The sequence below is a fragment of the Gymnogyps californianus genome, chromosome 5, assembly GCF_018139145.2.
Source record: "Gymnogyps californianus isolate 813 chromosome 5, ASM1813914v2, whole genome shotgun sequence".
NCBI classification, from domain to species: domain Eukaryota; kingdom Metazoa; phylum Chordata; class Aves; order Accipitriformes; family Cathartidae; genus Gymnogyps; species Gymnogyps californianus.
This window is the reverse complement of record NC_059475.1, coordinates 7,998,741-8,014,582: the sequence shown is the minus strand read 5'-3', so window position 1 is coordinate 8,014,582 and position 15,842 is coordinate 7,998,741. Positions and strand designations below refer to the sequence as shown.

At 39.5% G+C, this 15,842-nt stretch overlaps 1 protein-coding gene across 1 annotated transcript in view; it reads left to right on the top strand.

Moving 5' to 3' along the window:
• MPPED2 (metallophosphoesterase domain containing 2) overlaps positions 1-15,842 on the top strand; it is a 109,804-nt gene that overhangs the window by 24,973 nt on the left and 68,989 nt on the right. Inside the window, exon 3 of the mRNA XM_050897841.1 lies at positions 14,317-14,498. Coding sequence (XP_050753798.1) covers positions 14,317-14,498 — 182 coding nt within the window. The remainder of the gene's footprint in view (positions 1-14,316; positions 14,499-15,842) is intronic.

Below are 15,842 nucleotides of genomic sequence, written 5' to 3'. Positions count from 1 at the left end.
CTTAGAAAATACCCTAATAGTTATAAGCCTGTCAAAGACGCTGGAAGTTTTAGTTAATATTTTTTACAGAATGTTGAGTAATGATTTTTTACTGAAAACTCATAGAAACATATTTTTTTTTAATTTGCAATTCCCCATAGGCTTGCAGAGCTGTTGTGGAATTTTGTCGTAGTCTGTCCCTGGAAGGTATCTTTTCCTGCTCCATGACAGGGAAAAGAACTGGCATTTCATTTGCACGCTGAGAAAAATTACTGTGGATGGGTAGGTGGGTTCAATTTTACACATATTCTTAGTCAAAGCAAAAATGGTTTTGATTGTTTAAAAAGAAAAAACAACAAAAACCCCACCCGAGTTAGTATAGCTGGTGATGAGTGCACCCTGATATTCCATATATTTATGTATTTTGGTTTTGCCAGTTTGTTAGTTTTACTGTGAATGTTCAAGTAGCTGAAGCTTTCCTTAAGTTTTTATTATCAGAATACATGTTAAAAACATTTAAGTTTCTTTTCCTTTTAAGTACTAAGAGGAGTATGAAGATGAAAACAAAGACTTAGTGTGTATCCATATAGGGAAACTGATTCAAGATGGTTCCTACAGAAAAGGCTGTTCTGCAGCTGGTACTCTGAAATTCCTCTTGGTGTGGACACTGATATTCTCTAGGTAAAGTGCTTAAGCTAAATCAGAAAACAGGACTGTGCCTAATAAATAGACTCCCCGGGGAGTCATATAGGAAAAGCTATGGTACTTTTAATTCACACAGCCTGTCTTACTTCAGAGTAACCTCCTCGTATTCTCAAGCTTCAAGAAACCAGAAGATAAATAAAAACAATGAAAAAGATTCTTTTGCATTAAAAAAGGTGTGGGGTTGTTTTTTTGTTTTGTTTTGTTGTTGTTTGGGGGTTTTTTTAACTCATGGTTGGGGGATCTGAGGTATGATTTCTCTTTAGCTTATTAATGACAAGTTTGATGGAAGTCATCTCTCTGCATGACACCTTACGTACCACCGACTATGTGAGCTTAAATGTTGCGTTATTCAGTTTATGCCTTACCAGCACCCACCACAATAGGGTGAATTTCACCCACCTTGGTTATTCCCATCTAAATGTGAAATGATGGTTTCTATTTGTTCTGCTGCAGGTACGATGTTTCATAATTTTTACATGTCTAATGCATTGATTGAAGTAATGAAATTCCCTCTTTTGTTTTGAAGTGTAATCAGTGAGATTGCATTTGCATCGCTTGTAACTGAATCACGTAAGTGAAATTACATTGCCCACATCTCATTTTGTATCATAAAATGTTATGTGGTGCAGCTTGTTTCCCTCCTTCCTGGAGCTTTTCGTGGTGATAGTCTTTCTCTAAATTTCAAACATACAAAGTATTTGCTTTTTGCATTTGGCATAGAAATTACTTTTTGCCGTGTACTTCTACATCTGCCACGTGAGCCAAAATTTTGATAGTGCGCAACATATGGATTTGGAAAGCAGCTAGTTTTCAAAGCTTTCAAAGTCTTGTGTTCTGTTGCATATTAAGTGATACTAAGTAGGTTTGTACAATTAGCAACAACCTCCGAGTCATACGTGATAATACCTTGCTCCTATTCACATATAGAAGCTGCATATTGAGGGATTTCAGCTTATTTGGCTTTGGAATTGCCTTGTAGATAATATTGAAATCAAAATGATTCTGTTGTTCTTCCCTCTTTTCCACTGCCTTTGTTACTGGCATAGAATAGAAGCGAAAGTAAATGCATTTTAAAATTGAGTTTTCTAAAAGTATCCCTGAGGTAGATTTCTATCTTGACTATAATTCATTTTTGGATTTATTTGATTTTTGGGGATACATCTTTGGAAATAAATGGTTTAATACAGTGAGAATAATTGCTAACTGCAGAAGTCAGTAACGAATGTCCCAGATACTCCCACTGAGGACTTTTAAGTCATTAATTTTTATGATAGAAGAATAAGCAAAACAAAAATGTTCTTAGATAACCTGTAACACTGTGGTTGCCCACAAACCCTCTGCCTATTAACTACATTATTGATAAAACCTCCTGATCGTATATGCAGCGGTGCTTCTCATAATATTGTTTAAACATGATGCGTGTCAAATAAATGCCATAGACAAGTTATAGTGATGGTGCAACAAAAATATTCAGTGCTGGTTTTTATCCATAAGATTTTTTTTTTTTTATTTTCTTTAAGAAGACATTGGTGCTGAGTTCAGCAGCCTCTATCATATACGTACTCATTGCTTAGGAGAAAGTGTATGAGAACACCAAATAATGAGTGAGATTTGAAAAAGAAAATAAAGAGAGGAAGAAAGTAAGTCAGAATGAATTGTGCATTTCTAAGGAGTATCTCCAGCTGAAGCTACATTCGTGCAGTGTTCTGTTAGTGCACGCATGAGATTTTGTTTCTCCCCCTGCTATAGCTTTATCTACCAAGCTTTTTCTCCCTCGAACTAATGTTTGTATCTTGAAATATTGTGGAATGTATACTATTTGACCTGTGGTTTCCTTGTCATAAGTTGTTTAATACTGGAGAGAAAGAAAAGAGGGAGAAAGCTATCTGGTATAATCTTTTTAGCTGGAAATGTATTTGGCACAATCTTTTACAAATAAAAGAACCTGCTTTCAGTATCTACGGTACAGCGCACTACAGCCCTCTCCAATTCAGTCACCAAGGAATTGCAGCATTTTGTTCATTGAATCCAGTTCTGTCTGCAACTGGGTTTCATGTTAGACATGTATGTTAGGGAGGCAATGCTAGCTGTAATGAAGACAATTGCACAATAAATATAAAGGATAGAAAGATAAAAGTGCAAAATTCTCTCCAGTAGAATTTGATGCCCAAAGTCATCTTCTATGTTTCTCTGTCTCCAGCAAAGTTACTGTGAAGGGATGAGAGCATATCTAAGAGCAGAACTTGGTTCTGGTATTTCCACACACCCCACACCCCCCCACACTTCAGAGAAAATTATACGAAGTAAATTCATGTTTTTCTGTACAACCTGAGACTGATTCAGATCTCTCACCAGTCTAAATCTAGAATTCAACTTGAGCTTAAGATGACTGGCGTCAAAATTTGTGGCAACGGAATTACTAGGAGTATAGAAATATTAGGCCAGCTGCGTGACTATGTAACGTGAAAGCTTACATAATTTCAGTCCACCATTTTAATGTAGTACCAAGCTTTTTGGTAACCTGGATGCTGAGTAGGAACCTGTATTTTGGTGTTGGTAGAAGCTAGTTAATAATCTTCTCTCTCTGTTCCTATTAAAAACAAGGACTTAACTTTAGAAGGAGAGCTGAATTGCTGCCTATATTTTATCATCTTCCCTGCAGAAAGCTTCTTAAACCTTAAGAGGAGCTAGAGGCTAAAACCTTTGACAAGGGCTGAAATAATTCATACATGTGAAACTGAGTGGCAAAAGGCCTTTTAAGACAGCATGGCTATTATGAAGAGTTTTATTTAGTAGGAAAATAGTGTTAGATGCCCAGATTTTGATGGGAAGCATTTTATTACTAATATCTTCAAAAAGTTTGTTAGAGCTTAGATGCAGGAGAGAATATACATCCTAACGGAGACAAATTTTTGTACTGGTTCAGATCCGCAAATTGATTTTGTAGATAACATACGGTGTCTGCCAATTTACTTCCTTAAAATAGTATCTCAAGCTGTATGAATACTAGGAAATTTCTTTTTATTTGAGTTATATGTTCCACTCTGTTTGTTCACCGATCTCCTACTAACATCAGTGACAATTTCATAGGCGTGTTGATGGCACTCAATGCCCTTAGTAACTTAAAAATGGGAACTGGTGGCGTTTGCCCAGCATGAATTGTCCTTTCTTTGAACAGGTTTTTTGGACTCAGTTCCATCACCCCTGTGGAAGTCAAATCATAAGGCAGAGCAGCAGAGAGACTCATGATTAGCACTCTTTAGGAGAGGACTAACACTTTGCTTGCATGGAGATTGAATTGCATCTCATCCCTGGGGAGGGTGATACCTTCAGGTCAGAAAGTAAAATGATTGAGAAGGCTAAGTGCAGAGTTTCTTCCTTGCACTGTATACTTAACTTGTGGATTAAAGAACAGCACTTGTATTTCCTGAGCTGAAAGTGAAATTTCAAGTAGTTACTATACTTTAGACCAAATATATATAGGAGGGGGGGAAATCAGAACCAACCTCAAGTGTTTTTCTGCAAACACTCTAGGCTTAATCTGTGGGTGTCTAAAACACTGAGTATTTGTTTCTGAAACATGAAGATAGATTTTAGATGTGGTAGCAAATTCTAAAAGATAATCAGCTCTCCTCAAAATTTTGTGTGCCTTCAAGTCTGATTGTCCAGTTGCTTTACTACGTAAGAGTTGTTGTCTATTTGCTGAATTTATCATCTCCAAGAAAAAGTATTGAGTTATGCTTATGAATTCTGTACATTTTAGGACATTCCAGGTTTCATTCTTAATCCAAATGGGCATCAAAAATAGAGTACATGCTGCAATACATGCTTATACAATTCTTCTTTGGCAGAACCTTGTGATTGTAAGTCATCTCATTAGTTTTCTACATTTGTCCCTCTGACCAAAATTGTCCTAATTTCTGAGAAAGGTGTTATTTTTGATGTGTCAAGTTGGAGTGAAACCAGTTAAATTTCATCTGTCCTGGAGATCTGCTTCTGTTTGTTTTGGGGTGGTTTTTTTTGCATTACAATTTGAAAAACTGTTTTACTGTTGAAGCAAGGGCTAAAGCCTTCTCTGTGGTTTCCACCCTAGGAATAAGTCCGCCCCATTTTATGACTCGTGCAATTGAAATGATTGGAGGGATACCACACATTAATCTAGCCTCGCTCTTGCTGAGATATAAAAATGTGTATTTTTCAAATCTCGTTGTCCTTAAATTAAAATTGGATCTAAATTCACTTCTCTTTGGGGTTTGGGATGCCAGATTGTACTTTCTGAGTATATTTAATGGGTCGGTATTTATAGAGCTTATAGTAGGGAAATAAGAATCTGCTTTCGGTGTAGAGAGCTTATTGACAGACCTTCCTAGTAGGTGCAGTTTTATCAGCAAATGAGTTCTTTTGGGGTGGGAGGAAGGCATAATTTATAGCAGTCCCCCAACAACAACAACAACAGAATGTGGGAAAAGTGCTTCTTAATGACTTTTAATTGAAACCATACCAGCATAAAACTGGCAATTTACTGTTTTATTTAAAGGAAACTTTTGCCTGGGCCTTAGAGTGATGCTGATACTGCTGTTGATACTGTTTTCAGTTCTGTTTTGCTTCTCTAACCTTTGGAAAGCCCCTTATACCCAAATTTTAGAAGGTATTTCATTGACTAAACAGAAATTTCATCTGCAAAGGGATGATTAATAGGACTTTCAAAAGCGCTCAAGCAATTCAGTTTCTGAATTCCCGTTAGTATCAAAGGAGGTTAGGTACTTCAGAAAAAAGACCAGCTGACTATTTGCCTCCAAAGAACACCATAGAAAATCTGGATTTAAGCTTTTTCTGGTTTTATTACTGACCAGAATCTGGGATTAACAGAGTTTGGGCTCTTAATTAGTTGAGGTTTATATCAGGCTGAGAAGATGTATTATTATAAATTCCTTATAAAGGAGGATTTTCTTAAGTTTGCCCAAATGATGACAGTGGATAATATAGATCTTTTCTGTTTAATCTCATAAATCTCACTGGAAGTAAAACAGCTCCAAAACCTGTAATAAAAAGATCCATCATTTCCCTGCAGCTATAATTGTTGGAAACGTTAGCAGTAAGCTGCTGAGTGGTGCATTGAATCCTCCTGTGGGTTTGTAACTGTAATTTTTTTTTTCCACATTGCACCGAGACACAATTAATGCCATTTCTGAAATAAATATCAGACCTCTGTTTTACAGTTTCCAGAACTAAGGTTTTGATGGGTGACACATGTACGTGTAGGTTTCCAGAAGAGGTATGGCTTTCTAGCTAATTCGGGGATAGTCTGTTCTTAGATACGTCTGCTTGTACAAATAAGATCTATCAGTGAGAGTGCCGAAAGGTGTTTGCATCCCTTTCTTTTTAGTCAGAGAAGAAACCAGATGTTTTCTTGGTGTTTGACCATACTGGAAGATGGAGTCAAGTTAACAAAAGCACTAATATGTATGATTTAAACAATTAATGGCTGACAGCGGCCAACTAAAGCAATGCCATATTTTGGCATTCATTTGTTTATTGAGAGGAAATGACTATTTGGCTTTGTGTCATTCAGCATGTGTTGTATCACAGAATCAGCTCTGTGTATGTGGATGTATATTTTTTTTCTGGCTGGAGAAGTCTGGATATCTACATGATGTGCTGAATTTATGCTGTAAGAGTTTGCAGACTGTCCACCTTTCATTGGAGGGTACAACGTGATCAGATAACCTGCCTGTCCTCTTCATCAAAGTTTTTGTAGTTTCCCTTTTAAAATCAGGAGATCAGTTATAAATACTGAGAAGTTAATCTATTCGCCAAACCATTTTACAAAATAGTCACTACAGCTTCAAAAATATTTGTAAAAAGGCCTGTTTTGTTTGGAATTTTTAGATTCAAGTTATGAAGTGATAATAATTCTTGACTGACCAGAGTGAATTTTCAGGACCACAGATCTTACACAGGAGTGTTATCAGTGGGTCTGGAGGTATGTCTCCTGTGTAGAGCCTCCTCTCACAGCCAGGAGTGAGAGATGCATGCTGAGCTTTCGTGTTCCCTGCCTTAGCCCCGGAGGGGCCACCAGCGAGCCCTCTGATGCGAGGCGGGTGTGGGAAAGGAGCTCCTGGAAGGGGAGGCAGAGGTGCCAAGGTGGCCCTGTGGAGGTTGCTGACTTACAGTCGTTTTCTTACCTGGTGCGCTGGCTTTTGCCTCTCCTTCCTGATGGCAGGTGTTAGGCTGAAGCAACCATTGCCACCTCTGTGGCCTGCTGTTACTGGAGCATTTGCCCTGCTGGGTTTCCTTCCAGTCCCACCACCCCACCTGGCTTTTTCTCAGATTTGTTTGCTACCCTGTTGGCTGAGGATAGCCATGGTAACCTGGGGTGTCTCGCTTTACCCATGGGTACCAGGATTTCTTAAGAAAATCAAAATGGTTATTGTTAGCTGCATGTGATATTCTCCTCCCCCTCCTCCCCCTTTTCCAGGCACGTACTTTTTTTTTCCCTTTTAATCAGTTCCTGTGACTGGGCCCTCATCATGTAGAGTCTCATTTAGTGTTGGGATCTACAGCTGTGCTTGGGAAACCAGCATCTACCCTGGCAATCATGGTGAGATGACTCAAGGAGATAAAGATACCAGAGCCTGTTGGACTCAGGGAGCTGAGCCAGTTCAGGGAGCAAAGCCAACTGGATGGAGCAGCTAGGGAGGCACAGCCATGCGTGCTGGGGCTGCGTCGATCCGAGCATGGGTGGCTGAGCCTGTGGCAAAGGAGAGGGAGCGCTGGATAAAACCCCTGGGGCCTGGAGAGCCCTTGGAAAAAACCCAAGGTCTCAGTCACCATCCCAACAGTCTTATAGCCTCCCTTAGTGTAATTTGCCTTTTTCTGGATTTTTGTCATCCAAGAGCCTTGGTCTTGACTGTGCACTGTTGGCTCTGGTGTGTGCCCAGCAATGGCCCTTTCACTGGTGTTTCATCGTGGTGGGCAAGGGGATGGGCTTGCTCTGCCTGGCCGGCCATGGGATGTTGCAGACGGGCAGCACGTGTGGGAAGGCTGTCCCCGCACACGCTGTCGCTCCTGTGGCTGCCAGCATCCTGCAGCTGGGGCATGTAGGGGAGTTGAAATGTTGGGTGTTGAGAGGGGTGCTGTCACGGTGATGATTGTAAGAAATAAGAGTGCTTCAGTAGACGAAAAAAGAAAATGCTTGGATCTTCCAAGATGCCTTAGAAATTTGGGCAACACAGGCACAGAAAGCTTGCTCCTTTGTAGCTTTTGGAGACTGAAGCAACTCGGAAGATTTTGAGTAGGTTCTAATGAAGAACAGGGGCACCGTGTCTGCTCCACACTTGATGCTGGAGTTACGGTTTTTAATCTGATAGTGTGTGAAGTCTTTAGTAACCTGTCCATGTTCATATCGGCCTGATCAACTAAACTAAATGACACTACATTTTAAGACTTATGTTAATGTTTTGAGCTGAAGATTTTAAATTCAGATGTTAAATTTTTGTTTCAAAATGTAGACATGTTTACAGTTTGATTTTGATATAGTCCTTCTGGTCTGTGGTGTTAAAAACTGGTTCTAAAATTAGGAAGTTGGCCTAATAATCCTGAGATTTTTTTAAAAATAAGAACAATTACACATCTTTTATTTTAATTTCATTTCTTGAACATCTGCAGGGCATACAGATGCATTTCATGTATTTTTCTTAAACTGAGAAACTTACTGATATATTTTGACAAAAATAATTAAGCCACAGGTCTCACATGATCACCCAGTTCCAGGACTTGGGACTGGCTCTAAGAGAAATAACAAATATCACAATATAAAAAAGCCGTGCTATTTGGCTACAGTAACAAATACTTTAAGTACCATAGCAAGGAGTTTTCACAGAAATTCCCATTCTTCTCTTATCCTGAACTTCCCATGCCAGAGGGAGCATGTGTAGAGGCAGAGGTATGAATTCAAAGAAGGAAAAAGCTGAAGATGTAGAAAATACATTGCTTTTGTTTTCCAGTTTCAAGAAGATTATCTTTTGTTGCCTTAGCCGAGGAGGGGGAACTAACAGCACTTAGAAACAATCTTTTTAAAGTGTTTTTGCAGAAAATGTTTGTATTTTAATCCTAAAATAAATATACCAAGCTAACTGGCTCTTTGAAAAAGTATTTGGTTTACAAATTTTGAAAATAGGAGTAGCAGGAAGAGTATGAAGATTTTGCAAGAGGAAGCTAAACTATAAATAAATAAAGCTATGACTATTCATAGCAAATGTGAGTAGGTGTTTTTTTAAAAGCTAGTAATATAGATATGTTTTTAATATAGAATAGTTACTAGATAGCGTGTCTCCAAATGACTCCCAAAACAGTAGAGTAAGTGCAACAACAAACACAGATTTTATGTGGTACACAGACTTGAAGTCTGTGCTTAAATGGATCTATAATGAATACTAATTTCGATGTCATAAAAAACAAACCCACAAATTCAGTCACAGATATAATCCAATGGAGAAATTATTAAGAGATGAAAAGACAGCATATGATGTGAGACAGTCTAGGAAAGACACGGGCCCGTATGTCACGGGACTATTCATGCATCTGGTGAGCCTGGGAAAGAGTAAAATTACTTGGTCTTCTGTGCTGACTGCTGACTTGCTCACCTGTAGCAAAGCCAACAGAACCAGCTTAAAAAGTAGTGGACTGTAAGCAGTAATAGTGCTGGTTTGAGTTGTAGGGTTTGGGCGGGGGGAGGGATTTTCAGCATCTGTAAATGTTTTGTCCGGCATAGGTGCTGCATTCCTCTGAGTGATTTATTCGATGTTAGGAACTGGAAATTCTTCCTGGCTTAATGTTTAAGGTTTTTATTCCGTCTTCACGGATGAATTGGTTTCTTGGGAATTGTTCTGTAAGAGGGGATTTGGGGTCTGCATATCTCAAAACCCAAGAGAACAGGGAAGTGAAAAGGCTGTGGGTTCAGCTCTCTAAGCACAGGCATTCCTGGGGACGGGCTAACCCAGCCAGAGCCCTGTATTTTCAGCATTTGAACTCACCCATGCAGAATTATCCTTTGCAATCAAAAGTTTTATTTCTTTCAGAAAAATGGTGCTTGTGTCTTTTCTAAATTTTGTTTGAAAACGGGGTCGCAGTGTAATTCTGCGTGCAGCTATGTCTCTTGGAGGGCTGCACTGCCCTTTCTGTCTCGGAGGTACTTTCTAATGCTGCTGATTTATAAGACATCAAAGCTTGGGCCGAAATATACAGCTAATATGTCTGTTCCATAGCGTGACATCCTAAATCAAGTCCTTTGCCTCCATGCATGTGAAAGGCCCAATGTATACCTCCTCCGTGAGTTTCTGAATTCAGCCCTCCTACCTCGCTGTCAAAATCCCCTTGATAACTTAGGCGTTGCTCATTGTTGCTTATTTACTTAATCTCCACTTTTAAAGCGTAAAGCCATCGCAAAATTTGCTGTCCAATGGATGAGGACAGCATACAACTCCAAGTCCGTGCAGTCCCCAGGAGCAGCACTGGGTGCCAGCAGCCCAGCCAGCGCCGCGTGTGGGCTGCCATGCACACAGCCGGCAGGGCAAGGGGCAGCGCTCGGCTTGCTTACGTACACGGCCCCGCTGTCTTGGAAGTGCCATGGGAACCGTGGTTTTGGAGGAAGATACTGATTAGTGATAGCTGAGCAAGCCAGATCGGAACCTGGTTTATGTTGTTGTTTGATTCAGCTGCAGCAACGTGTGAGGAGCTGTAAATTTGAGGTTTGTACCTGAGACACTCTTACTCTAAATGAGAACAACTGGTGGTAAGGGCAGTTTGGTAAAGCCAAGTAATTATCTGATAAACAAGGTCCTTATAGAAGTGTATGAAGATTACATTGTCCCTTCTGATTTCTAAACTCTTGTCATAAATGCATTAAATGTGACAGATCTTACATTACTGTCATGATCTTAGAAAGCAGTCATTGCTCAACTGCCTTATGGGATTTCATTCTGAGTCTTACATAAACTTTTGAAAAAACACCTAAGTGCCTGATTTTCTAAGGTGCAAGGTATCTTAGGATAGGTAAGTACTTATTAACAGCTGTCTGTAAAGGAAGTTAGATGCCCCAAATAATTTCCTAACTTAAGGCAAAAAAATCCTCATTCGTTTTGATACTTGGCTGTTTTGTTAGGTGGTTTTCCATTTCCTGATTGCTGTACTAATCCTAATGTATGAACATTTAAATTATTCTGGAATAATATTTACTGTATATTTCCATAAGCGTACTTTTCCAAATGCAGTGATCAAATAATCTGTAAAGTGTTTCAGTCTGCCAGCTCAAGAATACTGAAAAAATAAAGTATTGGTGGTGATGGAGAGTATCAAAGTTAGCTGGATGCACTGTGTTTGGAGCAAATGGTAAAGAATATGTTGAATTTCTTACGTATGTGCTCTGATTCAGCAGAGACTGGTGGTGGGCAGGGCTGAAGTAATTATTTTATCTGCTGTTGAATTGCAGTGAGGGTCAGATGCATGGCTGTTACAGAACTTTTGGAAATGTCAGTCTGTAATCCCCAGGTGTTGGTTCGTGAGGTGAGCAGACCACCAGAAGAAGAGATGACGTTCACAGCCCAGGCAGAAGCCTGCTAGCGAGCAGCGTGTTGCCAAAAGCTGTGAAAGGGTAGCATCTCGCCTACTGCAGTAGCTGATCTCACAGGTTCAGAGGCCAGTCCTCTCATCATGCAGTGAAAAAGAAAAATCTTGCACTACTGTTTGTCATACTGTAGCTGTGGATAAAAAGAAAACTTGTGGCAATAACACCACTTTTATTAAGTTTTTATTGAAGGGCTATTTTGAGTAAGATAAATTGATGGGCTGAACACAATAACGTTCAGTATCTCACTTTCAAATACTTAGTAGGCAAGCACTACTGAATAAGAGAAGAAATAAAGCTAAGATGTAGAAAAAAGGTTACTTGGCAACATCATAGTGTTTGTAAAGAGGAGAAAGAATGGTCAGGAACTTAATGAATTTCGATTATAGAATTTTCTGTAAGTCATTGCATGAGTAGAAAAATCCTAAACCAGATGTTGGTATCATACTCTAAAAGGGATTACCTAAAGCGAAACAGGGTTTATTTGGAAACAAACTGCAGAGAATAGCAAAAGCGTAGCTGCTGTGTATGAACAAAACTGGACTCCCCAGAGGCAGGCAGTGCTGGTCATAGCTCAAGCAGAGATGATCTGAACAAGGTATGTGGTAGCGATGAAAGTTGGTGTTCATTTTTTGTGTTGTCTGGAGTAAACATACTTGGAAGTGTCGAAATGTTGACTCGGAGACCAGTATGCTTACTGTGTGACATACTATTAAAAAAGTTTTGGCTTACCTTCAGTAATTGGGAGGAAGACACCAAATACAAAAGCGCTATGGCCTATAATTGCAGTTCTCCCCAGCTTGCCAGTGTGATTTCAATGGGTAAATGAATTTTCCTCTGTAATAATAACCTTATTAATTTCTGACCCTTGCAGAGAAGAAGAATCCATTGATTGTCAGAGTTCAGATTTTTGCGGTGGGTTTCTCTAGTGGTAGACAGCTGTATGGCTCAACTAATTGTACCTGGTGCTTTGGGTGGAATAGGAGGTGCAATACCGAAATCAAAAAAAGTTATCTACCAGACTGCCCCTTCCCATCCAGACCAGACTGCCCCTTCCCATCCAGTCCAGCCTGCAGTAAAATCTGTTTTTAAAGTAAAGACCATATTAAAGTAAACATCATCTTGTAGAGCTTGAATTTTGCAAATTAATTCAGTGGACCATGGCAACCAAATGCGGTACATTTATGGTAAATACAGTTTGATTGGAAACACTTAATTATAGTACCTAGGAAAATGCGGTCGAACAAATAATATCTTTCCCCCCCACCCCCATGCTAAAATTTTCGCTGTTAGTAAACGTTCTGCCAAATACAAAAGACTCAGTAAAATCTTGTTAGTAAGTGCGTTCATGTGGACATTTTTCCATTGGAGACCAGTACATATCCATATGGAGTTTGATTTCTTGAACCACTATAAACTCCCCAGTGTAGGCAGTTAAATTGCTCCCTGGAGGATGCTTTTGGTCTTTCTCACCTGTGTAGGGAGCTGAAGTTAAAGACACTGGTGGAAGTTTTCACACAGTTCAGTGTATAGTAAATACTAAATACTAATTTATTTTACTAAAAATAGTAAATACAGTTCAGTAAATAAAAGAATACTTCAAAAGTCTATAGTTCCTTAGGATTTGTGCTTTATTTTCTATTACTGATCATACATCTCATTACAACTATGGAGATTTAAGAAAAAGATTCATAGTGATGTGTGATAGTTACTTGTTTTTCTTTTCAGTGTGGAGAGCAAAACTAATAAAACCTGTTTAATTTTCTTTTTACTTTCAGGCACCGATTTTTGAATGTCTGTTGTGCCAGTTTGTCCCAATAAGTCTTAGGACAGCGTTGTTTTGGGTGCTTTAAAATACTTAGAGCTGGGTTTCACTGCTCTGATGATTGGAGACCTAAGTGTACTATTATTCTGACATAACTCCTGAATACCTCAAAATTTCTAGCTGAAGCTAAGCTAAACAGGATCCAAGTGGCACATCAATGGAATGGGTTGAAGTTTTATGGAGTTGGGATGGGGTTCTCTGTGGTGTTAATCCAGATGCCATGCTATTCAAATGTTGAGTCGAGCAAATCAAATTATGGTAACTCCGCAGAGAAATAATTGCTATTCCAAAGTAGGCAATGGGTTGCCTTTTGTATTTTAAGTTATTCTGTTACAAATTAGAACTTCTAACCACTAAGTATGCATAAAGCACTTCTCTTCCCTATTATTTTTCTCTATTCTCCTTAAATTTAAAAAGCAAAAACCAAAACACCTCAAAACCAAACTTCTATGATGGGTCACGTATAGTCGGTAAGATCAAACTAACAAATGTAGCTTGCAGATAACAAATTGAACTAAATTTTTATGGCTATAGAAAAAAATGTTTTACTGATGGTTGCTTAGTGCTCTACCACATCAGTTCCTGACTGTATAGGTTTTGGGATGATGACCTCAGGATTTTGTGTGAGGGTAAGAAGTTGTCATTAGTTCTGCAATTTCCAGGCTTCATCAAAGCACTCCTGAATGTATCTGATTGTATGTAAACAAATACTCCTGCTGGAATCTGTAGGAGTGCCTGTGCCCTTAAACAAAATCAGATACTAAGCTGCTCGGCTCAAGTGAGAGCCTGTTGCTGGCGCACCTGCAAGACCTGTTATTTAATGGCCCGCGTACCTGTTCATGTATAAGGCAGATGATGCAAAAATATATCTGAATTCAAAGTGTCTCAAATCCATGTTTTCCAATGTTTAAATTAACTTTAGTATCAGAAACTGGCCATATCTTGTGTATTTTTTTAGTCGTCCTTCCTTGCCAGGTAAGTATTTAAGAAGCACTGTGGTCCCTTCTGGATTTTGGCAGTGTTGCGTTACAGAGTCATTTCTTGCAGCATGGTGTGTGTAAATGGATGTGTATGTGTGTGCATGCACGCTTACGTAGAGATAGATCTGTGTTGATATCTGAAATAATAGATGTGAGGGTTTTAACCTTGTAACTGTTATGAGATCTTTATGTGTCTGCTTTAGGGTCGACCCTATCCCATATGACACTCCAAAACCAGCGGGCCACACGCGATTTGTCTGCGTCTCAGACACACACTCCAGAACAGATGGCATCCAGATGCCTTATGGGGACATCCTTCTCCACACGGGCGATTTCACCGAACTGGGACTGCCCTCAGAGGTTAAGAAGTTTAATGACTGGTTAGGTAAGGAATTACTGCGTTTTGGTGACCCCAATTAACCTCTCCTGTCCAAGTGTCAGTCACTGCCTCCTAATTGAATTAGAGCACTTGAAAATCCCTCCCCCGCCGTCCCCCCCCATCCCCCCTGCCCCTTACTTCACTTGTCCTCATGTGATGTGCTGTTTCTAGCCTCAGTATGATTCTGTTAATTAAGACAAATTTAGAGACTTCACTGTATTTCTGTATTATCTTGGGGGAGAAGATTCTGTCATTCCACAGGAAGGACCGTGTAGCCTTATGCGTGCGCTGAGGGGGTGGTGGCACCTCATACGAATGCATACGGTGTCCCGTTAGTTGACACTATGGGGTTTTATATCCACAGCCAAAACTATTGCTCTCTGTATTTTGAGTTTACCATAATTTAAAGCAGTGCTGAAAGTTACAACATATTTGAAAATTATGAAAGTCCTTCTTCCCATAACATAGGATGGCAAAATCAATAATACTGTTTGGAAGAGGATAATTTTTTGGGGGTGGTATTCACATGATTGCCCCTTTGAGTTAAAGTACTGGCATTTTAACTTTGAACACAGGCACTCAACACCTTTTTGGTAGAACGCCTTTCATATTCTGCTGTATTTGATAGCAGTGCCTTGATAGTGTATTGCTACAGTTGGGGGCAATTGAATCGCAACAGCAGAAGACCACAATGAAGGAGGGGAACTTGTGCAGGATGCTCCTGTTACAAATGCCACTGGTAGGCTGGCTGTGTACTGCCATGTCACCACTCGCACTAGAAATACTCAGAGGTGAAGGTGACTCGAGCAGCTCATCTTCAAGAAACGTTAGAATGAATTTACAGCATTATGTAAAAACCTTTGAAAGCATAGCTTTGTCATCAGGCTTTACCTCCATCACTGCACTCTCTCTTGCCTGCTGTATGATGGCCACATCTCTATGTGGCTTTAATAGCATCATTTTATTCCATTGGAGTTCCTTGGCTGACCCTTCAAAAGATAAGTAAAGAACATTTGGATTTACAAAAGGAATTTTTAAATAGAAGAGCTTCCACATTCTCCGTCTTTTCACCCTCCTTTGCATTTTCTCCATACTGTTCTTTTTATCTTCCTTCTGACCTCTGATTTCCACAGCTCAATTTTAAAGAACATTTTTCCTTCTTTTTATTGCTATGCATGTGGGATTGGGGCTTCCAGATATTGCCATATTACTGGAATTTTGTTTTATCATTCTTATTTCTAGAAAGCGGTACTAGATTTTGTGGGCTCAAAACTGTCCTTTCTCTAGGAATGTAGTCGCAGGACTGGGAAGTAAGTGGTAGGAGAAGTAGGTGGATATGTACATAGGTTG